Source organism: Ochlerotatus camptorhynchus, unplaced genomic scaffold (genome assembly GCF_037179485.1).
Source record: "Ochlerotatus camptorhynchus isolate MF236.1 unplaced genomic scaffold, CSIRO-AGI_Acam_v1.1 ptg000503l, whole genome shotgun sequence".
Lineage (NCBI taxonomy): Eukaryota > Metazoa > Arthropoda > Insecta > Diptera > Culicidae > Ochlerotatus > Ochlerotatus camptorhynchus.
Window position 1 is genome coordinate 1,057,223 of NW_027040988.1, and position 26,409 is coordinate 1,083,631.

The window sequence follows — 26,409 nt, forward strand, 5'->3', positions numbered from 1 at the left end:
AAACATAGTGTAGTACTGGAATTAATACTAGAATGGGGTACATTAGTCGATTTGCTAGGAACCAATAGGCTAGTAAAGTAGTGAGCCAATTTAAAATAGTTAGTTTCGTATTGATTGTTGGTATACCTATTACATCGCTATAATGACTCATTAAATCAGTGAAAAACTAGTAAGAATACAAATTTATTTTAAACAATACACACTTAGAAAAATTCATGTAAATTTAGGTGCTCTGAGAGTGACATATACGAGCGTCAATATAAATTTGAGTCATAACAGACGCGAAATATAGCTCAATCAAGCGTACTTTTCGTCGAGCAACGAACTTTTCAGTCTCGGAGCACTTAACATTACACGACATGTTTGTTTACTTCTCATCTTTTATATGGATTCCGTCACGTGTAAAATCTAGATAGAGCTAGAATTAGGGCGTAACAGCTTTTGTAAACAATAACTCCTCTCGATGATTTCTAGAAAGTTAAGGCTCACCCAGGCAAATCAACATAACCATTGGATAGGGGAAAGCTTCCTCTATCTGATGGTTATGTTGGATTGCGTGAAATCATCGAGAGAAGTCATTGTTTACAAAAGCTGTTACGCCCTAATTCCAGCTCTATCTAGAAATAAGTTATTTCTAAGTGTGTATGTTATGCAACGCTGATTCAAAATTAAATCATCACTTACAATGAAGTATGCTTAAAAAACAGGCAATAGTAAATCAAATATAGATCTTCAGCTTTTATTGTAATTGAAATGGTATTGGATTAATTGACGACAAATAAATACCTAAATAAACAAATAAATAAACAATGACATTTACCTTCAAACGGAGGCAAAACTCTGTAAACCATTTCCTTGATATCTTAAACGAAATATCATGAAACACTCATTCATCAATGCAGTTACTTTCATACTGACGAAAAAACGTCAACCAAGAAAGGACAACCTAAGAGCAAAATAATTCAATAATAAAGAAATCACATTTAACAAGTTATGAAAGTTTATTGGATGTGGTTCTCATTTTACGCCTCGGTGACACTGACGGACTGACTGACTGCCTGTGCCGTTGCTGATGCTGCTGCTATCGTCCGGGGTGCCTAAAAGGGCAACCCGCACTTTCGCAACAGCCAATGCGAATTATTTGCCATGCTACTGTCGAGTCCAGCAGCTTTTCATAACACCATCACCAGTCACCACCGCTTGACATCCAACTGAAGGGGGTGCCCCAAAGTCTGCACTGCGACTGATTTGTGATACAGCAGTTCCACTATCTGCGTGACGGTGCGGGGAAGCGGCTTCCATTCCTTAAGTTGATTTATCTCTTACTACTTCGCTTAATTGGATCACTGAAGCAAGTTGAACGATTTCCCCTCTTCGCTCGACGGACGTCTCCATGTGTAGATTAAATGACAATTAGTACGAGTTCGATTTGGAGGCAACAAAAAATATCAAGCAAAGAGAGAAGGACTTTAATTGTGATGGTGACCTTCGCATCCAGACCGTAAATGGAAATGTAATTTTCGTTTCATCCCCGTTCCGAACTTGCGATGGAAAATTCTACTTGCCCTATCCAGACCAGCCGTCCAACACTATCATAATACGATAAATACGTAAGGTAAATAAATAAATTACTACAAATAATAATCTCCTCTAATTTATGGCCGCCAATTATTCTCCGGGAGCATTTCGTGTGTATCGCTCGCTCTCAATTCATACCGGGCAACAACTGTTAAAAAGACCGATGATTGAGCACTGTAAATTGCAAGCTATAACGCTTTTATAAACTTTATATCACACAACTACAGCTTCGATGCGATGCTGGCTAAACCCATTGCTCTAGGCTGACAGGAACTGGTTGATAAATACCACACCATACCCATACCAGTCGCAATCCGATGGTAAATCTGTTGAGTAAACACAGAAAAAACGCTCGATTTATTAACATAAAAATATGTTCTAATTACCCCGCTGCTACTGCCTGAGAGGTTGCAAACGGGACTGGTACAAGGCATCAGCTTGTAATAGCGGATTATTACAAACTCTAGCGACGCAGAGTGGCTTTGGCTTAGTTTTTCCATAGAGCGCGCTAAATAGCAATGAAGTTATTATCGCTCAACTTACACGAGGGCCTTCTCCTGTCAGCATTATATTGCAATGAGCAATGAAAATTATTTACGCATACCAATTCGCACGGCACATCTCTGAGAGGTAGGTATCTGTCGATTGTCTACCTTCTCTTCGGATCGGTGCTGCGAGTGATGGAATTTTACACGTTAACACTTCATTGAACGAGAGCGGATGTTGCACTTCAGCTGTCGTTTGAAATGTACCATTTTAATTGCTGCTTAAGTAGCTTAACTTTTTTGGATCAAACATTTGAAAGAGGAAATTGTTTCCAATTAGTTTATGCAGTTATTTAAAAACAACTTAAATACATAAGCGTTTTAAAATTTTGCCAATTTCAAAGTGCCTAAAACAAATTTTGCAAAACTTAGGATTATTTGTAATTGATAAACTGTGAATTAAACATAGATATGTAGAAAAAATTGGTTTGGTAAAAAAAACAAAGAATATATTTGAATAATTCTTTCTCCCTTTCGTTAAGTTGGTCTCTGATCCGCAATCGAGTCTACGAGCGTACGAGCGTTGATTACCAATTGATGGCTAATCACGGACAGTAATAGAATTCCCAGGAGACTTACACATCTGGAACCTATCGAACCCATAAACACATGGGCCGGGACTAACGGTTTTACTTCCCTTCCGAAGGAAGATGTGACCAGATGGTTTTTCGCCTAAGAAAAATCCTAACGATCTCGACTGGGATTGAAATAAGACACACTCAGGGTGGCCAGTAGACTGATGCAAAATTTGACTTTTTCGCTCCACAGTGCTTAAATGGTTACAAATCGGGTCCTGATTAGCCTCCCAGAGCTACAACTCATTTGGTTAAGAACAGACTTCGCACAAGCCATTTGAAGTTTACGTGTAAATTACTATGGGAAATCTCAACTTTTTGTTCATTGCCTTCTAGTCTTTTTCTATATTGAGCTGCGAAACAGTTCGATAGCCATTCTTATAGAAAATTTTCTCAGCTACAACTTTGCTGAAGATTTTTTATTTGTAAAACGAGACAGGAAAAAGTTATTAATTATTTAAGAGATTGGTAAACTTATGACATGATCAAGCAGCTGCTCTGTAGGCAACACTGTATTTTGCAGTCTGACATAGTAGCCATGATTTTTGTGTCCTATTCAACGCCCCAGAAACACCAATGTTTCCTGCTGAGCAGTTGATTGAGCATGATCATAAGACATCTGCACATTGAATCAAAAAGTGGTCTTCAGAAAAGTTGTAGCTGGGAAAATTTCCTACAAGTACAGTTGAAAGCTTTTGAAGCAGACCTATATGGTGAATTATTAGATAGACATGAACAAAAATCTTGGTTTTACCATAGTAATTCCCATACAAACTTCAAATGGTTTGTGCCATCTCAGTTTCTCACTAAATGGGTTCAAATTTTGAGAGGTTAGTCAGGATCCGATTTGGAATCGTTTAAGTATTGTGGAGCGAAAATTTCAAATTTTGCATCACTCTAGTGGCCAGCGAACCGGGAAAACCGGGAATACTGGAGGGAAATATCCGGGAATATGAAAAGTAGCCGGGAAAACCAGGAAACACTCGGGAATTCGATGAGAGAACCGGGAAAAATAGATTAACCATACCATAGGAACATTAGAATTTCAAAATAAATCATAAAAACAGAGTGATTTTTTACCTAATACATATATGTTTTGCTCTATTTGCTGCATTACTTTCGTCAGTTTCCCGTCTTATTTTTTTATGAGAATTTAATCACTCATCAATATTTTAAATTGATTTTTGTCGTATCAATTTTAGATGTAAAGTGCATGGGCCTTAAAAGAATACTTTGAAGATACTGAAGTGGACTTTGGAAACAAATATTTGTTAAAACCGAAACTGAACTATTCTTTTCCGGGGTTCGAATATTCCGTTATTTAAAATTCTCATGACATGAATTCCAAAATTAACTTGGAGTTCTGCTCTGAATGATCATGGAATTCTTCTGATATTATGAATGGACACCCCCCGTAATAATTACCGTTGACTTTAATTTTGAATTTCCTTGAAATCCCTTCTAAGAATTTGAATGGAATCTTTCTTAGAATTCCCTTGAACATATTCGGAGACTTTGAAATTCTTTTAACTCTATTCAAAACATCAGAAATATTTCGAAATTTTATTTAGAAACTCCTTGGAGTATTTTAATGAATTTATTGCTAATTATCAGCAATTTTTTTTTTGCAATACTTTTTGTTGGAACTCTGTGATGAATCGTTCACACTAGGTTCAAATTATCGCCAGAACACTATTAGAACTCTGTTTCTTGTTGAATTCTCATCATAATTCTCTTGGAATTCTTCATATAATTCATCTGTCATTTTCTTCACGATTCCCATACAAATCTCCTAAGAATCACGTAGGAATTTTCCTTAAAGATTTTTTTTTCTCAACTCTTTTTGAAATCTTCTAAAATTACATAAGAATTTAATTTAATAATTAATTAATAATTGACCGTTATGATCCAACAACTCATTAGTATGTTTTTTTTTTAAATCTGTAATCTTTAATTTTTTTGAAAATCTCACATTTGAATTATTTTTTCTACAAATCTTGCATCATTTTATGTGTTTTTGAAACGGATAGATCTAATAATTTAGTAGTTAGTGTCATTTTGTGTTCTCCCATGTTGTTAGCTGCCCATCGGTGTACCCCCATGTTTGTCTTTTTCATCAGTATGTCGCAAAGTTGGAGATCAAGAGCACATTGCTCGAAAAAACCTTGTGTTCTCAATCCTTACCATGGCATCCGTTTGTTACAATTTGTTACACCTAACCTCGAGATAGCCGCGAGTAATCGGTCCCTGCTTTACTAACGTTAGTTTTAAGTAATTTTGTAACCCAAACGATGAATACCGGCTCCGCAAAGCTACGGCAAAGTTGCCTGGAAAAATAAACGCATAATATTTTAAAAAAATCTTGCATCACGAGGATTGTTATTCATCACATATTTTGAAGAAAAGTTCTAGCTTCAGACTCTACACAAAAGTGCAGAGTTTCAATAAATAGCCTTTCAGTAATATTCTTCAATTATTGGTCTAATACCTACGTTCAGGTATTAAATTTAATAAACCATGTTTAGTTTCACGTTGAGCGAGTTCCAACGTCAGTAGGTTTTATATATTTTTTCGTATTTAACTTTGTACATCAGCGCGAGTACTGAAAGGTTAATATTTATGTTAGTATAGACAACGGAGTGAAGACACATTTTCTTTATCCGATATCCCTAACAATTTACTCTAATTCTCATTTGTACCAAGAAATTTTGTTCTGAAACATTTTTTAAATTGAATCTCATTTTTTCACAATTCTGTCTTATAACCTATTGATCCAGATAACATTTGGCCTAGTGACCTTAATCTCTGTTACACAGCAAAAAATAATTTTGATATCACGTCAAAGTGGATGCACTACAATCATGTTGAAAATATGGTGTAATATTACTTGCTAAAAAGGACAAAATTATCATTAATACAATGCATGAACTGACATTACGCTGCTTTTACTGCATTTGTTTATTTATGTGGTCATAAAAATTACATGAAATTTTCGACATGATTGTAGTGCATCCACTTTGACGTGATATCAAAATTATTTTTTTGCTGTGTACTCAATAAATTCTGGGGTTTTATAACCATAAGATGTATCGAGCATAAAAGTGATAAAAATTGATTTTTTAAAGTATCTCCAACCAATAATGATTTGTTTTGAAGACACTCAGCTTTAACAAATACTTCCAGTAATTTTGCTTTTATTTTTCCCACAAATAACCTCCGAAAATAAACAGTATGTATGTAAAAATCATTGGAGAATCTAATGAAAGTACACACTTAAAAAATTGATGTAAATTTAGGTGCTCTGAGACTGACATATACGAGCGTCAATTTTGGCATAAAATTGAATAAAAATAGACGCAAAATTCAGCTCAATCAAACGTACTTTCAAACTTTTAAGTCTCGGAGCACTTAATTTTACATGACATGTTTGTTTACGTCTCATCCTTTATGTCAAAGATGGATTCCGTCACGTGTAAGATTAGGTATTTCTAAGTGTGTAGTCTCGGTCACCGCAAGGCTCTATGAATAAAGTTATGGCCGATTTTAGCCTGCTTCCTCCTCTTTTGTTGATTTATACATGGATATCTTGGCTCGGAGGGATGTAAGATCGATAAAATGGGACTAATCCTTTGTAAAAATCTATGGAGAATCGAATGGAAGTGGTCTAGGTCACCGCAAGGCTCTGTGAATGACATGGCTGGTTTTACTTTTATATTATGTCATATTTAACTATAACGAAAAGCAATCAATGTTCCATGATCTCAGATGCCATGTGTCATTTGGTAACGACTACAAAAAATGTGTATTTGGATATTGTTCATGTAACCGCTTCTACCAGCTCAGCAATCTTCATCCTCACTGTCAATCCATTCTTCATCTTGGGATCGGACCATTAGACATCTTAGGATCGGACCAAGTTAAAGCTTCTCTCATCATATGGTAAGATTGTCCTCAAGTTTTCGGTGCAAAGGGCAGCCGTGCAAACTTGTGTCGTTTGTGGCTTGTTTCTCCTGGCTGCGCCTCAACGAAATACATTGTGAACTGCTATACTACCCATAATCGCATATCAGTCCCATCTTTGCTTGATTTTCTATCCATATGTGACTGATATGCGATTATGGGCAGTATAAATGAGAAAATGTTTTAAGTATGGCACATTCTGAAATAAAAGATATTTATTTTAAGTACCAAACGCTCAATCTGTTCCGGTAGATGCTCATATTTGTGTAGGCAAGAAGAAGGAGTGTATATTGTTGCTCAATGACACCATACACAGAAAAAAATTCTGAATATTAACTATCGCGTAGAATCTCCCTTCGTTTAACTTTGAGCTATACTTGGCATAAACAACGAAATCGTTTACAAGCTTGCATACAATATTGCAAATTTATGCGATATTGCGCTTAAATTTACACGAAATATCGCGTAAATTTATGCCAAATCTAGCGTTAATTTTATGTGCGCTATATCTCGCAGAAATTTTATAAGTTTTTCGAACGGTGTACAACTCTTTGATTTTATTGGAGTCCAGCTCTCTGGAAGAAAGAGCAAGGCTGCTGATGAGGCGAAAATTGTTAATCAATTCCACGTTAGCTTTAAGAATCTCGGAAAACTTCACCGGTTGGGCAAGTAGTCTCCTCGACATGTTGCCGTTATTCGAACTTCCACTTACACCAATGCACACTGGGCCAGAAATGCAATCTAAAGGAGCAAAATTAATAACTTTGAAACGAAGCATTTGCGCGACTTGGTATCTTAGGTAAAGTTTCTCATCATAATAAGGACCATCTATTGACATAAACAAATAGTTCAAAACTCTTCCGCAAATATAGCGCCACAATCTAACTTCTTTCGATGACGTTTTGGAGACTTGATGTCTTTGGCAAAGTTGTTTGCCTTGACAAAATAAACAACTCTTTCGAAGACGTAAAATTTCAACAGCCTACTGGTTCCGAGTTATATGGAGTTAAAGAAAAAAATGTCGAAAATATGTTTTTTACTTGATCAGAGATGTTATGCCTCAGAACATCCTGGCGGCACCGACTGGGATTGAACCCAAGCCTGCTGGGGTGAGAGATAATCACGCTTACCACTACACCACTGGCGCCGCTATTATTTGCGTTTTGAAACAAAGTGATTTGTCGTTGAAAAATATGTACTGTTTAACATCTTTAAATCAAAATGATTATCATTTGAATCGGCACCACACGGCGCAAGATTGCTAGGAGAGAGCGTTATAGAGGAATCATAGTAAGTGGCGCATTGCCGAGGAGAAGATAAACTGCGAGGAAAGGTGGCTGCAAACTATGAACAATCAACTTACATGAAACTGGCAAAACATAAAGCTACCTACAACGTTTGTTTACGTTTGGAAAGCATAAAAATTATTACAGGATGACGTCTTCATCATAGATTTGACGGTAGGGAGATTGTTTAAATCTGTTTAGAAAACAGGTCATATAATCTAGAAACTGACCCAACACTGAGTTGTCAGACGATGATAGCTCAAACAGAAAGAAGAAGAAGATTACTTAGAACACTTTTAGTGCCATCAATACGTGTTTGTGCTCCAGAAATGTTTAGGATTGAGGTCTTCCAGTCTGAACACAACACCACAGCTAATTTTACATAGTTTTTAAAATCGAATCGATCATCTATACAGGGGAAATGGCTCTTATGTTGGCCTATGGATCTAAGATTGGGCCCATCACTAAAAATCTGCTATTTATCAATTTTATCTAGATGAACGCGTCATTGGGACGGTACTACTGGATATTTTTTGGTCGCTATTGAAAATTTAGTCGATTGCTGGATTTATGTATGGGCCCAAATTAGGGGCATTTAGGCTGACATTACATCCATTTCCCCTACCTATATATAAAAATGAATTTCTATATGTCTGTCTGTCGGACCCTTATAGACTCGTAAACTACTGACCTGATCGGCGTGAATATTTGTATGCAGGAGCCGGGAAAGGTTCTTATGATGGTTTGAGACCCCTCCCCCTCTGCAAGGGGGGGGGGGGGGCTCCCATACAAATCAAACAGAAATTTCTGCATAACTCGAGAACTAATCAAGCAAATGGAACCAATTTTGGCATGTGGAGGTTTATAAAGTCAAGAAATGTTTCTATGGTGGTTCAAGACCCCTCCCCTTTCTGGTACCGTAAAACGAGGTAGCATTGATAATTTTTAAAAGTATATTCTAAATATTTTTGCAGCAATGTTTTTTTAGTTTTGTGGCCGAAAGGTGCCGAAAAGTGCGTGAAACTCAAACATTTTAGTTCTTAAAATATGGAACTTTGAATCAGAAAACATCATAGGAAATAAGAATACAACATTGAATTTGTGATGACTATATCGGAAATATATTTCATAAGTGATGGTTTGAGTGCTGTTTCAAACAGGCGACAAATACGAAAATTGCCTTTTAATATGTTTGTAAAATATATAACATACACCATATAAAAATTATACACGATATCAACGGAAATACCCTAAGCTACAATATGGAACCAATATTTCTAATTTAGAAAAAGCGCAGCGAGTAAATTTCATCTTTATATTATGCTATCAAAGTTACCCGCATTATCAAAGATACCCCGTGTTACGGCATGTATTTAAAAGACAATGTTTGTGAGTATGTATGTTCAGCATAAGAGGTACAGTATTCATAGGGGGTAGCCCCTTAGATAAGAGGGGAAGGGGGCTACGTACAATATAGCAGGATTTTCTTTTTAATCGGCGCATAAACCAAAGCTAATATTGAATCCCGAGCAAGGCCAGGCACACTCAGCTAGTATTCTTATAAGCTATTAAAAAATAATTTCCATAAACGACTAAGAAAAATGCGGTGTATGGGACCTCTTTTATTCGATTTTGCAGAGATTTTTACGTAGGATTAGCCCCATTTTATTGATCATACAGCCGTCTGAGCCAAGATATCCATGAATAATTCAATAAAACAGGGGAAAGCAGGGTAAATTCGGCCATAACTTCATTCACAGAGCTTTGCTGTGAACGAAACCAGTTGCATTTGATTTTCCAGATATTTTACATGTAATTAACTCCATTTTATCCGATCGTTCATCCCTCCGAGCCAAGATATGCATGTATAATTCTATAAAATAGAAGGAAGCGGGGTAAAATCTATCATAATTTCATTCACAGAGCCTTGCGGTGACCGAAACTACTTTCATTCCATTCTCCAGAGATTTTTTCTTATAATTAACCCCATTTTATCGATCGTACATCCCTTCGAGCGAAGATTTCCACGGACAATACAATAAAATAGGGGAAAGCGGGGTTAGATCGACCTTATATCCCTCATTTGAATCGTAATGAATGTCTTGAATTTGATCAACTTATACGGTTACATCTTGTAATGTTACTCTTGATTTATAGTAGCGTTTAAGAAGGGTAAAAATCTGTGGAGATGTTTGCTATTATCCATTTCACTCAATTATTGAAATTAATCCATATTTTTTTCTCTTGAACGTATAGCGTTTTTGATCTAATTTCCGTCCTACTAAGCACAACCCACCCTTTACCTCTCTTTCTTGAACGGGTTTTAACAATAAATTAAATGTTTCTACACACAAACCAAAAGTTTATTACAATGAATGTTAGTTCCACTTCCTATCATCCTCAGTTCATGAACATCCCAGCGAATGTTAGAAGTTGACCTTGCAAGCGATGTAATAATTTTTAGTTTTTTTTTCGTGTTCTATCCACGCTTTCGACTATACCAGTAAGCTTTTTATGTATAACATTGTAGAACGACGCACACACTTGTCTCGAATCTCTCCAGCAGAAAAAGCATACGAAGTCGAGTATGAGAGGAAATGAGCGCTTGCTGTTTTCTTTTAGACTGTCCATATTCAGAAGCATGGAGAGAGCAGTGGAGAAAGCACAGGTCTGCTAATCGCAACGTTCGTGGTTCAAGTCCAGTCCGGCAACCTTTTACCTATTTTTTTTCGACATAATTCATTTCACTCACTAATACCAACAATCAATACGAAACTAACGATTTTAAATTGGCTCACTACTTGACTAGCCTATTGGTCCCAAGCAAACGATTAACGTACCCCATTCTAGTCAAAATTCTAGTACTACGCAATGTTTGTTTTAATTCGCTATGAAAGTTTGACAGATAAAGTGAGGGGTTATTGGTTTTTCCTATGTTTCGAGGGGTGAATCGATTAACTTGGGACCGAAGATAGTACCAGAGCTGAGCCAAAAAGTTGAGCTCGTTTCTTGGGGACCTTCTGGTCTTAGAGTTAACTCTATGCTAATAGGTTAGTGCTCTACCCCCGGACGGGACTTGAAAATCCTGCTTCTCCCTCTTCTTAATGTTTTTGATGAATTCCCGTCAGAAATTAGTACATGATGTTTGACGGAGTTGACCAATGATGCCAGGATTTTTTTATTTTTATTTTTATTTGATTCGGAGTTTTTACCGCATTTTAGCACCTAGTACATCATTTTTGCTTAACACAATAAAATCAACCATAAACAAACGAGAATATCCATCTTTTAAAACACACCGTGGACCTTATTTTCCAACTTTCCTTTTGCAAATATAAACAATTAACAACGCCATTGACGTCAATATTGATTCCGGCATCACTGCCAGTCAGATTGATGTGATCCCTCTGTCCTTTTTATTCCACGATTGCTACTGTCAAATCGACCAATCAGAAACTGGCTTGGATTTGACAGCAAATAGGCTCGAAATCGATACCCGATTGTCAAGTCCCGTTCCAAATATCTACCACGGTGTCTCTGGTAGGATAACATTATCATAAAAAAAAATCAGTATCTAGTTTTAAAATGTTCTATCGGGGACATGTTTCCATAAATTTTTGGGCTTCTGTGGTCAAGAGACTTTGTTTTTGTGGACGTGATTTACACTAAAAAATACGAAATTAATAAAAAATGCTCTAGACCCCCCGATGGAACATTTCCATACTATTCTCAAATGCAAGGAGTGACCCCATGCTTTCGTTTGGTAGGTGTTTCAAAAATACTGATTTTGTTTAAATAAGTTTTTCTTCCAGAGACACCGTCTCTAAATTTAAAACCAACATTAACAACGCCACCTTTGTTCGGTCCACCTGCAAAGAACCAGATTCACAAGCGTTGCAACATTTTCGACTGTCTTCTGAATTCGATTCGGTATTTCATTCAAATCCCACTTGAAGAAGATTAATTCTCCATTTCATTTTGCACTTGAATTTGCTCCCGAAACGACATGCTTCAATACACATGCCATGAATGAAGGAGAACCGGGGTCTAGGGGCGGATGAATAATGCTGTACATGCAAGTGTCTCTTCCGATTGCCAAATTGAAATTTTATAGTTAGTGTGTGCCAAGTCGCAGAGTGAGAGGTTTTACCGATTCACCGATTTGGTAGTTTGTTTCGAAACAGAAACAAAATATTACATAGCAAATATCACATTTCGATAGATGCAATGTAAGCCAACATAACAAATGATAAAAAGTTACTCAAAAATGAATAATAGATTTTACAGTTTCACATACGACAAACATTTCCTTCCGACGAGACGTAATTACACATGTCTGTAGGTGCAGGAAACAAGTGTGTACATCCTGAACAGGAAAAATAATAAAATTTTCAGTGGCTACAGTGGTTTTCCAGAACGACAGATTACTACTTCCCTACCCTTCATGGAACCTATTAGGCAGCCCAGGGAGTGTGGAAACACTATGCGAACAAATGTACAAATGGTCTGGAACATAAAACACTTTCACGTTAGATTTATTCCCGACTATGCTAATCCGAAAGAATCGTATTTCGTGTAAATTGTGTTATGTGGAGAGCCAATAGTGGTTGGGTGGAACACGTACCACCATCACCACCCATCAACAAAGACGATTACGATAATTGCTGTTAACAATCCTGATGGAGATATCTCTGCTATGTACGTACAAACACGTGCTTCATGTGCAAACATTCATGTGGCACTGTTGAAGCGTATGTTGGATCCTTCCAACCAGAAATGTCAGTTCAAAATTGAGAGGGGTCAGTTTTTCATTAAATTCGGTGCCAAAAGCAGCAGATTAGATTGGAGTGAAATCACACCTTCCCTCCAGTTTGGACATATGGAGCGCAAGAGTTGTCTGAGGGTAGAGCTGAAAAATCAACCGCAGAAAACTGTCCCTCGGTTGGAGTGGTGGAAAAATGCCGTCGGTTGGGGTTAGAGAACACTTTTTGCGGTCACCTGTAATTGGCGTGTTTTAGTCATTTGATTTTAAGCATCCACATGGGATTGCATTTGTGACAGTGTTTATGATTTTTTTTTCAGCACACATGGCGAGTTGTTCATTTGTTTTTGTACTGCATCTAGCATTTTTCAGAAGTTTCATGTCATATCAAGCCAGGGGTACGCCAACTATTCATCATTCATTGTCCGGTTGCCACCAAGTGTGATAATCGGATATTAAAAACAGATTAACTTTTAATTAAAAATTTAGGTTTCCCGGTAATTACGACGTGGTTGAAAACATCATCATGAATCAGCATTCAATGGACAGAAGGGCTTCCAATGTGAACTGCTAGTTACTGATTGACTTTTACCGCAGAGCGTAGAATTGAATATGCATTTACCAAGCAAAGCAAATTTATTTGATTTAAACAAAAATAATGATTTGTTTTCCATTTCTAATGAGTATTCGCGATTCTTTCAATTGCAGGAATCGGTCCCCCAAAGAAATCCTTCGTAGGAACGCCTCCACCCAATTCCTGCCCTATCTGTGGTATCCAGCTTGCACCAAGTGACCTAGAGACCCATTTCTCGGCCGAACTGACACGACTCACCAAAATGAGCTCAGCAGCGGAACGCCTGGAACTGCGGCGAACCCTGAGTGTCGATATGCACGCGATGCAAAATACCCTTCAGGGGCGCACCAGCCGGTGGGAAGTAAGTTGCAGTGCACCCTCATTTCCGTGGAATGCAATTGTAACAATTTCCAAATTTGATTATCTCTCCCACGTAGACGTTCAAAAATATTCGCAACAAGCGTCAGGATCGCCTCCGGGGTAAATTGCGGAAGCGGAAATTTGACGGCGAAGATGGATTCGGCATCCAACTGGGGAACCTCAACTGTCAGTCCTGTCCGGTGTGTCATGGACGGCTACAGAGGACGCAGGAGGAAATTGCACAGCACATCGAGGAATGTGTTAGGAAGGTTAGTGTCGTCGTGCCCGACCAAATCTAATTTAGGTGATTGAAATCGATTTTTACATTTCTCAGCAACAGCATCAGCACCAACAGCAACAACAGCACCAACATCAGCAGAGCAATCAATCTTCGGCTCAGGACGAAGATGAAACTGTTGACGTGGAAAGCTACGGTGACGAAACGTCGAATGGAGCTATCAATATGACCTCTAATGTGATTCATCACACTAACAGTAGTCATCACAATAACAATAATAACAACAATCCGCCAATGAAGTCCGATCCTCCGATGACCAAGATTCCTCCAATGGAAGAAAGTGCCATCACTTCGCTTAGTTCAATTGTACCGCATTGGGATAGGAAAAATCGGTTAAACTTACCCCTCAACTGTAAGTCACCCAGCCAACCAGCAAGTGTGGAGACTTCATTTAAGTGAAGCTTGAATTCCTCTTGTTTCCATCGATCACCATTCCAGGTACGGCCACCTCCGACAACTCGATCACCCGAGTGACTCCAACTAGCAGCGATCAGCGAATCGACGTCGATTACGAACAGGATCACGACCACAGCCAGGACATGGTCACCAACCACGACGAGGAAGTTATCGTAGACAATACGGACGATGAGGAATGTATCAAGCGACCCCGACAAACGACGCTGACTTCGCTGGGTAGTCACCCCAGCAACGGAAACCCCGGTATGGGTGCACCTCGTGATGATAAGAATAGGTAAGATCTCTGCCGGTCATCCTAGAAGTCATGAAAAAGATCTAAGACTTGAAATAATTTCTGCAAACAGCACCGAAGAGGCCACCTCGTCGGTGGAGATCGACTCCGCCACGGATTCGATGCCAATCCGGACGGCTGGAACTACGCCCAATTCCGATTCGTACGTCAGCACGTCGGAACCGACGGAACCCTCGTCCAAGGCACAGGTTCTCGAGGAGCTAAAAGCCCGAATACGAGAACTGGAAGGCTCACCGCACTACAAATGTTTCATATGTAAGGTTAGCTTGAAGAATGTGGATATCGAGGACATTGTTAATATTTTGATGCTTTGTTTTTTTTTTGTTCGTCGTTTCTGTTCACAGGAAAAATGTAAGGCATTGGTCATATCGAAAATCTGCGGTCACTATCTTTGCGAGGAATGTTGGATCACTGAGACGGTAAGTGGACACTTTTTGATTCTAATTCTAAAAATATCGCTCAATATTTTAAAATTCAAGTGCGCCATCATTTGAGTTGAGTCCACCATGTTTAATAATATTCAATGTTCAACTTCTCTTTCTGTTACCCCAGGAATCCTCCAAATCTTGCCCACGTTGCAAGATCATTACCGCCAATTCGGATTTTAGGAAAATTCATGCATAAAGCTGAAACAGCCGTTTATTTATTGTTTCCGCCTTCTTTCTATTTATTTTTCATAGCCCTAGAACTTGTAACGACCCTTTAGCCTACATATGTATGATAATAAATCGAATGTTGTAAACTTTAAACTATTCAAACCAGAGCTCTCTCACAGAAAAAAAAAACTTTTTGAATCGTCTATCTGAAGGTGGATATCTAAGGCATAAGAATTATCATCTTTCAAATTCTGCAAAAGGCTATAAATAGAGAAATAAAAATGTGCAATAAATGTTTAATTCGATCACAAGGTGAACTTTTGCCGGCATAAAATCAATCGATCAGATATACTCGACATTAAGTGTAAAACAATAAAAATTCTGCCCAGTGATAGAAACCAGCAAGATTTGTGGGATATCAATCACTTTATAAAAGTACACACATAAGCGAACCAGACAAATGAACAAGGCTTAATTGTTATTTCGATATATGAATAGATAATCATGGAAAGCTACTCTAGCTGAAGTAAGTGCAAACCCATGCTGTTGTGTAAATAGCCATAATGAAAATTGAATCTTAAGATAAATTATTACAGCAAACATAGTTTAATGATACTCCTTCCACTGGTAAGACAAATATTTTCGCATTGAAACAACTAGAAAGGATGTCAAAGAAGAAGAAGAACAAAAAACCATTCAACCAAAAAAGCGGAAGAGGCAAAAATTCAATTGTTTATGTCAAATTCATACAGTAATAAAGCTAAAATTCTCAACTGATGATCAATAAAAGCTATGATTGAAAATACCGCGTTATTCACATGACAATTCCGAAACGGTCCCTGGGAACAGTTTTTTACACCTTTCGTCATCAAAATTAGCTAGATTTCCGCAACATCATTTCAATTCACACATTCACACTTGTGTGACGGCTAATATAAAGACGAATTTGTTCGACCGATTATAGACCCAATAAAATTATTACCCCTAATACGGTCACCCGCTGCTCACGGTTCCGAAATACAGGTAGCTAGGTAAGTTTGTAATTTTCCTATTCGTTTGTATTTCTAAACATCAACAAAAAGTTTACAACCTATTCTGCCAACATAAAAAATGGTAGCAAGCGATTCATAAGCTGACACAAGGATTGGCAGAAGAAGAAAAACAACATCGAATCGGCTTTATGAATGGTAGGTATACCATAAAGGTAGGATGGATGAAACTGTAACCGAAATTGAGTGAACGCACGGCTACCGTGGAATGATAATCTTGTCTACTGACTGATAGTGCTACCGGACAACTGGACCTAAGGTAAGCTTGGTAATGTTGGGCACCTGGATATTTTTATTGCTTCCCTCGAATATTTCAATCTGCAATTTTTCATGGTGCATCTAAATAATTTTGCTGGAGAAGATTCCACTTTAATTCTATTCAATTTATTTTAAGAAAAACACTTGGGGGTTAAACCTGGATGTGTCACTTTCTAGATTGTTTCAGAAATATGAAAAATCCAAGCCCAATACAATACTCTTAACCCGTGAACGCTCGCGGTGTATCATATTATTTAAGAAATATCAACGCATTTGGTCTGAGCATATAAGTAAGGGAAGATCCTGAAATGACATGCCTGGTCATCCAAAAATGCAACCTTGATCTTCCCGTAAGGAAAAGACAGACATGATTCGTGCAAATGTTTTAATTGTATAGTAACGTTAACAGTTCGACCCATATTGATTCACAGAACACAGCAGATTTACCCTTCTTACAAAAACGGTATGCCTACATACCGCTTGGAAAACCGACTTCTGATCCGAGGTACAAAAAACCGAGTGTCATATACCACGGCCAATGAGATCAACCCAAATTTGAGTTCAGTTTACTCATCATCGCAAAAAAGTGCAGGAACTCAGCGATGAGTAAATTTTTCTTATGATTATCCAGGTTTTTCCAAGAAAAAACATTCTCAAATATGAGAAAAGTAAAGATTGGATTCTCTCAGTCTATGGGTATAACTCCTAGACTGAGTAAAATTTTTCGTCAAGGTTCCTCATTTTCCAGCAGATTTTTGAGGTTTTCCACAGGAAAACATGAGGCAAATTTACTCATCGCTGAGTATCTGCACTTTTTTGCGATTATGAGTAAACTGATCTTAAATCTTGGATTGATCTCATTGGCCATGCATCTCGACGAGATCGGAAAATGTATGCGTGTATATGTGTATAAACCTCACTTAGCTCAGTCGGTAAAGGCGCAGCTACAAAGTAAGACCATGCTGGAGGTAGCTGGGTTCGATTCCCGGTCCAGGAATTTTTCGGGTTGGAAAATTTCTCGAATTCCTTAGAAATAGAGTACTTGCCACACAATTATACTAATGCAAATATGGTACAGGCATCGAAAACTCTCACCCAGACAACCAGAAGTCGTAAAACAATGTACAGACAGTATCGTAAATTGCTACAGTTTAAGTCAAAATCGCATATAAGAATGGCATACCTCGCATTATGTTTAAGTTAAATCGTATAGAATGCAAATTGCCGACTTATATGCGATGACTCATTTTTCCGTCGTACTGTATCACAAATTAAATCGGATTACATCGTAAGACTTTTCAAAATGAATTTGTTATTACAGATTGAATCGCATATGATGTTAAATCAATTCCTTTAAAATTAAATTAAAATATGCACGTATATGGCCTCCTTTTTTGTACGTATAAGCCATTTCTTTGCATTCTATACGAATTGTTTGTTTGTATATATGTTTGTATATCACGAAAACAACTTTGAATATACGTGCATTTTGGTTTTTTTTTTTTTTATCTAGTTCGTTTATTTGGGAGGCTCAATCGCGTTAGCTTTACGGAGCCGATAATTCATTGTTCACTGTGTGTAACAAAATTCACTTAATTCTATGTCTAGTAGGAGTTGGGCCGATTACTCGCGGCTTACTCGAGGTTAGAAGGGTACATTTTCGAAGGATAGGATCAGGGGAGGAGCTTGGGGTAGGGTTTCGTTGTCTCATCAGAGCGTTGTCGCCAGTATGAACGGTAGTGCTGTTCTAGCTTCGTCCGGAGTTCGACCGGCTATGGTGGGTGACCAGTGGGCGACGATGAGACTCATCGAGACGGGGGGACAAGACAAACAAAAACTAATAAAGAGAGACAAAAGACAAAAGGAATTAAATTCTTATACTAGACATTTGAAGAAAAACATAAACGGACTGCATATAGCAGAGATCACGGGTTGCCAACACGTCTCTGATAGGAACATAGGGTTGTCTTCCTTGGGCCTCGAGGGTATTCAAAAGTCGCTCTCTGGCGGCGTCATTATCCGTACATTGCCAAACTGCGTGTTCGATGTCATCGTAACCGTTTCCACACCGACAGATGTTGCTGTCCACGAGGTTTATTCTATTGAGATGAGCATCTAGCGAGTAGTGGTTGGACATAAGTCTACTCATCACGCGAATGAAGTCACGACTTAAGCCCAAGCCTTTAAACCACGCTCTCGAAGAAACATTAGGAATAATTGAATGTAACCACCGTCCAAGATTTCCAGTGTCCCAATCGGTTTGCCAACTCGAAAAGGTACTCTGACGCACTAAATGGTAAAATTCATCGTGTGAAATTTGCCTGTCATACAATTCGCCTTCCTGCGCGCCCACCTTTGCGAGAGAGTCCGCCTTCTCATTGCCTGGGATTGAGCAATGTGAGGGGACCCATACAAAGGTAATCATATATGATCTTTCGACCAGCACACACATCTGCTCCCTTACCTTTGAAAGGAAATAAGATGAGTGCCTACCTTGTTTCATCGACCGAATAGCCTCAATCGAACTGAGACTATCCGAGAAGATGAAGTAATGGTCTGTGGGCATATTGGAAATCATCCCCAATGCGAAGTTGATTGCTGCCAGCTCAGCAACAAAAACGGAACAAGGTTCCTGAAGTTTGCGTAAGGCGCTAGAGTTTTCATTGAAGACACCGAAGCCAGTGGATCCATTGAGACGGGACCCGTCTGTAAAATATCTTTTCATGCAATTGACTTGTTGGTACTTTTCAGTAAAAATACGTGGGATAATAATAGGTCGAAGTTGATCGGGAATCCCATGAGTTGCTTGTTTCATGGTCAGATCATATTCAATTGAGGAACTGCGATTGGTGAAGTGAACACGGTCTGGAGTATAACAAGGAAGACACATATCTGATGATATGTAGTGGTGGTAGATTCTCATAAATCGAGATTGTGTGTTCAACCCAAGAATTTCTTCAAAATTAGCAATTATAAGTGTGTTTGTCACTCCGCATTTGATTAGTATTCTGAGAGAGAGCTCCCAGAAACGGTTCTGGAGGGGTGTTACTCCTGCCAGAACCTCGAGACTCATGTTATGCGTTGAGTGCATACAGCCTAGAGCAATACGCAGACAACGATATTGAATTCGTTCCAATTTTATTAGGTGACTTTTTCTTGCCGAGAGAAAGCAGAAAGAGCCGTACTCTAGAACAGAGAGAATTGTTGTTTTATAAAGCGTTATGAGGTCTCCCGGATGAGCACCCCACCATGTGCCGCAAATTGAACGGAGAAAGTTGATCCTCTGCTGACATTTTTGCTTCAAATACGTAATATGGGCATTCCAAGTGCACTTTGAATCAAACCAGACCCCAAGGTACTTGAAAGACAATGATTGAGTAATGTTTCTGCCCAAAAGATTAAGATGCATTTGGGCTGGGTACCGCTTTCGAGTAAACACTACCAGTTCAGTTTTCTGCGGCGAGAATTCGATCCCTAGATTCATAGCCCAAGAAGACAAGTTATCTAAGGAATTTTGCAATGGTCCTTGCAAGTCCACGGCATGTGGACCTCTTACGGAAACCACACCGTCATCTGCAAGTTGTCTTAGCGTGCATTGTTCTGCCAAACAGTTGTCGATATCTTTGACGTAAAAGTTATAAAGAAGAGGGCTGAGACATGAGCCTTGGGGCAGGCCCATGTAGCTAATTCTGGAAGTTGTCAGTTGTCCAAGGGAAAAGTTCATTTGCTTTTCTGACAACAAATTGTACAAGAAATTATTTAAAATTCCAGAAAGTCCACATCTGTGCAGATTGTCTGACAGAATTTCAATGGAAACTGAATCAAAAGCCCCCTTAATGTCCAAGAATACTGAAGCCAATTGCTCCTTGTGTGCAAAGGCCAGTTGAATATCTGTGGAAAGCAGCGCTAGACAATCGTTTGTTCCTTTGCTCTTGCGGAACCCAAATTGTGTATTTGATAGCAAGTTATTTGATTCGACCCAGTGATCGAGTCTCCGAAGGATCATTTTCTCCAACAATTTCCTAATGCACGAAAGCATAGCAATCGGACGGTATGAGTTATGGTCAGACGCTGATTTGCCAGGTTTTTTAATGGCTATTACTTTGACCTGTCTCCATTCAGGCGGTACAATGCACTCCATCGACGAGCGTTGACCGTACCGGACGTGCATTGTTTTCTCTCCGTCGTTCTTGAGCTGTGTTTTTTCCCGTTTCGGGTTTTTTTACGCCATCGCGCAAGTGTGCAAGTGATAGTGCTAGTTGATAATACCACAAGCAGCCAGCAACGCTCTTCGTGGAATCGAGCTTCCCCAGCCGTCCCTGACGGTAGCATTTTTTTTCCAATCGTGCCAAACCAAACTGTCAACAACGATCAGCACCACCGGATAGCAGCGTAGATCGTCTTCACCATCATAACGTTGTACCGGATAAGTAGCAAATATATTGTATTGCCCTTTGTTCTCGTTCTATTCTTCTTCCTTTACTCCCTTTCCCCGCAAATAGTTTTTTTTGATTCGCTTTCTCCTTCCCTGTGTGTTCTGTGTACCCTAGTGTGTGTAGTTTTTTTTTTTAAATCTATTGCGGTGGTAGTTGCCCCGCAATGGATAGTAGTAGTGATGGCGAGGGGACTTCCCTTTCTGCCGTTCCCACTGACGATGAGCAGTCCGATGTGGAAATGAAATCCCGTATGACAAAAAAGAATACCGGAACCATCCCAAAGGTTAAGCCTTCACCGTCCCCACCTTCTCCCCTCTCACCACCCACACCGTCTCCCTCTACCCCACCTAACCCGTCACCCCCAACACCGACTAAGCCGTCTCCGCCAACACCGCCTATCCCTGTAAAACTAACGCAAGCTGCCCCCCGCCACAAGGCATACCCAGACGCCTCGAAAGGTCCATGGGTTGTTTTCTTCCGGCCCAAGCAAAAAGCTCTAAATGTTAACCGGATCGAAAAGGATCTTTTCAATCGTTTCTCGTCCGTGACCGACGTTTTGAAGGTGCGGCCAGACAAACTGCGCGTCACTGTTGGTAGTCGTAAGCAGGCAAACGAGATTGTTGCCTGCGAGCTCTTTACGTTAGAGTATCGTGTTTATATCCCATGTCACGACGTGGAAATCGATGGAGTGGTCACCGAGTCGAGTATGACCAGCGACGACTTCCTGAAGAGGGGGGTTGGTGTCTTCAAGAACCCCACCCTTCCTGAAGTAAAAATTCTCGACTGCATTCAAATGCAGTCAGCGTTCCTGGATGGGACGAAAAAAACCTACTTGCTATCAGACTCGTTTCGGGTGACCTTCTCCGGATCGGCACTGCCAGATTACGTCAGGATTGGAAGGGTTCGACTTCCTGTGCGGTTGTTTGTACCGAGGGTGATGAACTGCACAAAGTGTAAACAATTAGGCCACACCGCTGCCTTCTGCGGCAACAAGCCACGCTGCGATCTGTGCGGCGAGAAGCATGCGGAGGGTGCTTGTAGTACTCCTCCCAAATGTGTTTATTGTTTGGCATCTCCGCATCCTCTCGCAGATTGCCCTAAGTACAAGCAACAGGGGGAAAAACTTAAACGGTCCCTGAAGGCACGCTCTCAGCGTTCCTTTGCAGAGATCTTGAAGGCTTTTAATCCTCTTCCCAGAATCACTCCGGAAAAAAATGACAACAACCCTTTCAACCTTCTCCCAGTTGATGAGGACGACACTGATGCCGGGGGCAATGACGGAAGTCATTTTGTTTTCCAAGGTCCTTCTAGGAAGCGAGCCAGGAATGGTTTGCAGAAAACTAAAAACACCACTAGCACTGACTCCCAAGCCCCCTTGGATAAATCAAGAGGCCGTGGAAATGTCCCGAAACCCGTTCCACCGGGTTTCAAGCCTGTCGATTATGACAAAGCATTTCCACAGCTTCCGGGAACATCTAAAACCCCAGATATCCCAGTTTCACAGCCAGAACAGCGTAACGCCATGTTCACGTTTTCTGGAATAGTGGACAGCATTCTCGATTTGCTTAACATCTCTGACCCTCTAAGGAACATCATTGATATGATGCTTCCAATCGTGAAACCTCTTCTGAAGCAACTAGCTTCCAAGTGGCCCCTCCTTGCTTCGATCGTATCCTTCGATGGATAATTTTCCAAAAAACGATACGGTATCTCTCCTACAATGGAATTGTAGAAGCATTTTTCCGAAGCTAGACGTGTTCAAATTCTTGCTAAGCAACCTGAATTGTGATGCTTTTGCTCTCTGCGAAACATGGCTTTCTCCAGACATCGATCTTTCTCTTCACAGCTTTAACATTATCCGTCTCGATCGTGTAGACTCCTATGGGGGTGTGCTCTTGGGGATCGACAAACGTCACTCTTTTTACAGAATTGTCCTTCCTGCAATGTCGGGTGTTGAAATTGTCGCATGCCAGGTGAATATTCGAGGTAAAAGCCTCAGTATTGCCTCGCTATACATCCCTCCGAGAACGGCTGTTTCTCATCGAACTTTATCGGACATCTGCTCAGTGTTACCTGAGCCGCGTTTGATCTTAGGGGATTTTAATTCCCACGGTACAGGCTGGGGAGAGCTGTACGATGACAATCGCTCAACCATCATCTATGACCTATGCGACAATTTTAACATGACTATTTTAAACACCGGAGAAGTAACACGAATAGCCAAACCTCCAGCAAAAGAGAGCAGATTGGATTTGTCACTTTGTTCGAACTCACTATCATTGGATTGCATGTGGGAGGTAATCCAAGACCCCTATGGTAGTGATCATTTGCCCATCAAAATCTCGATCTCAAATGGCTCATCTTCGCAACATCCAATCAACATCGCATACGATCTCACGAGAAACATCGATTGGGAAAAATACGCGAACGCGGTCCGTGGCGGCTCAGAATCGGTCGACGTTCTCTCTCCGTTGGATGAGTACTCCTTCCTATCGCGGCTCATAGTGGATTGCGCGCTTCAAGCTCAAACGAAGCCAGTTCCTGGTGCTTCCATTCGTAAACGTCCTCCCACTGTGTGGTGGGACAAGGAATGCACCAACGCGAATAATGATAAGTCAGCTGCGTTTAAACAACTTCGTAAGCACGGTTCCTACGAATACTTTGAGCGGTACACGGCACTGGAGGAAAAATTTAAGAGCTTGATCAAGGCCAAAAAACGCGGCTACTGGCGTCGGTTCGTCGAAGGGTTAACGCGAGAAACTTCCATGAAAACGCTCTGGAATGTCGGCAGGAGAATGCGTAACGCGCCATCGTCGGTCAATGAGGACAAGGAGTACTCTAACAGATGGATTTTTGATTTTGCGCGCAAAGTTTGCCCTGATTCGGTTCCGGTTCGAAACAACACTCGCGATACGTCGGTGGAAAAGAATTACATGGACTCCCCGTTCTCGATGCTTGAATTCTCAATTGCTCTTCTTTCATGCAACAACTCGGCTCCAGGAATGGATCGAATCAAGTTCAACTTGCTCAAAAACCTCCCAGACGTCACTAAGAGGCGCTTGTTGAACTTGTTCAATCAATTCCTGGAGCAAAACGTTGTTCCGGACGATTGGAGACAAGTGAGAGTTATAGCCATTCAGAAACCCGGTAAACCCGCGTCGGATCATAACTCGTACCGTCCCATCGCGATGCTGTCGTGCATTCGGAAATTGTTGGAGAAAATGATTCTTTTTCGTTTGGACAAGTGGGTCGAGGCGAATAGCTTACTCTCAGATACGCAATTTGGATTTCGAAGGGGCAAAGGAACGAACGACTGCCTTGCGTTGCTTTCAACTGAAATCCAATTAGCCTACGCTGAAAAACAGCAGATGGGTTCAGTTTTCTTGGACATTAAAGGTGCTTTTGATTCTGTTTGCATCGACATCCTTTCGGACAAACTCCATACCAGTGGGCTTTCACCAATTATCAATAATTTCTTGTACAATTTATTGTCCAAGAAACAAATGAGCTTCTCTCATGGCAACTCGGCAATTTCACGAATTAGCTACATGGGGCTCCCTCAGGGCTCATGTCTGAGTCCCCTTCTGTACAACTTCTATGTTAAAGACATTGACGATTGTCTTGCCGAAAATTGCACGCTAAGGCAGCTTGCAGATGACGGCGTGATCTCCGTTGTTGGGCCAAAAGCACCGGACCTGCAAGGACCATTGCAAGATACCTTGGACAATTTGTCTACATGGGCAATGAATCTGGGTATCGAATTCTCTCCGGAGAAAACTGAGATGGTTGTTTTTTCTAGGAAGCTTTATCCAGCACAGTTGCAGCTTCAACTTATGGGTAAAACAATCACTCACAGCATGTCTTTCAAGTATTTAGGTGTCTGGTTCGATTCCAAATGCACTTGGGGAAAACACGTTGCGTATCTGAGTCAGAGGTGCCAACAAAGAATCAATTTTCTTCGTTGTATTACCGGCACTTCGTGGGGAGCCCATCCGGAAGATCTGATAAGACTTTACAAAACCACCATTCTATCGGTTTTGGAGTATGGTAGCTTTTGCTTCCAATCGGTGGCGAACACCCACATCTTGAAGCTGCAACGGATTCAATATCGTTGTATACGAATCGCACTAGGTTGTATGCATTCGACGCATACAATGAGTCTGGAAGTACTTGCGGGCGTACTTCCCTTACCAGATCGGTTCGCGGAATTGTCGTTTCGGTTCCTTATCCGCTGTGAAGTCATGAACCCGTTGGTGATCGAGAATTTTGAGAAGCTGCTTGAACGAAATCCGCAAACACGATTCATGAGGTTGTACTACGAGTACATGACTCTGGAAATTAGCCCCTCCCCGTTCAATACCAATGAAGTATCCTACGATTTCAGTTGTTATTCCGTAAGATTCGATTTCTCAATGAGGGAGGAAATTCAAGGAATACCAGAGCCTCATCGCCCCCTGATTGTACCATCCATCTTCGCGAACAAATACCGCCACGTCAATGCCGAGAAGAGATTTTTCACTGATGGGTCCACAATAAATACGTCCACTGGTTTTGGTGTATACAATGATCTCCATAGTGCCTCATATCAGCTTAAAAAACCATGTTCGGTATACGTTGCAGAACAAGCAGCTATATTGTATGCGTTAGAGCAGATCTCCTCACGTCCCCCTGATCACTACTTCATTTTTTCGGATAGTCTAAGTTCTCTGGAGGCAATGCGTTCTATAAGGCCGATGAAGCACTCGACGTATTTCCTGAACGAAATACGATCGTCACTGAGTGCTTTATCAAACAGCTCACATATCATCACCTTAGTATGGGTCCCTTCTCATTGCTCTATCCCGGGCAATGAGAAAGCAGACTCGCTGGCTAAGGTGGGCGCTATGGAAGGCGACATTTACGAGCGACAAATCGCCTACAATGAATTTTTCACAATTGCTCGTCAGCAAGTCCTCATCAACTGGCAACAAAAGTGGAATGAAGGTGAACTGGGAAGATGGTTACATTCGATCCTCCCACAGGTGTCGATCAAACCCTGGTTCAAGAGATTGGACGTGGATCGCGATTTTATCCGGGTAATGTCCAGGCTCATGTCCAATCACTACTCGTTAAACGCACACCTCTACCGCATAGGGCTTGTAGATAGCAGTTTGTGTGCCTGTGGAAACGGCTATCACGACATTGAGCATGTTGTCTGGTCTTGCACCTCACATCATGTGGCGAGATCCGAACTAATTGAATCCCTCAGGGCCCGAGGGAAACAACCTTATACACCAATTAGAGACGTTCTGGCTTGCCGTGATCTCGATGTTATGAGATTAATTTACGTATTTTTAAAAAGTGCTGATTTGTGTATTTAGTAGTGTTTTGTGTTTTAATTCTTTCATTCTTTCATCACTATCCCAACCCAAGTCCCCTCTTGT

General features: G+C 40.2%; 1 protein-coding gene across 6 annotated transcripts in view; it reads left to right on the forward strand.

Moving 5' to 3' along the window:
* Window positions 1-16,046, forward strand: part of tey (teyrha-meyrha) — a 114,490-nt gene extending 98,444 nt beyond the window's left edge. For 2 of the 6 annotated variants that reach the window (XM_065235755.1, XM_065235759.1), the window contains 7 exons: window positions 13,415-13,641; window positions 13,718-13,915; window positions 13,975-14,290; window positions 14,377-14,629; window positions 14,700-14,907; window positions 14,992-15,066; window positions 15,200-16,046. In XM_065235755.1, coding sequence (XP_065091827.1) covers window positions 13,415-13,641; window positions 13,718-13,915; window positions 13,975-14,290; window positions 14,377-14,629; window positions 14,700-14,907; window positions 14,992-15,066; window positions 15,200-15,271 — 1,349 coding nt within the window. In that variant the 3' untranslated portion in view covers window positions 15,272-16,046. Of the gene's footprint in view, window positions 1-13,414; window positions 13,642-13,717; window positions 13,919-13,974; window positions 14,291-14,376; window positions 14,630-14,699; window positions 14,908-14,991; window positions 15,072-15,199 lie in introns of those variants that run through there. The other 4 variants (XM_065235758.1, XM_065235760.1, XM_065235756.1 and 1 more) reach the window with 3 other exon arrangements.
* Window positions 16,047-26,409: the final 10,363 nt, after the last annotated feature.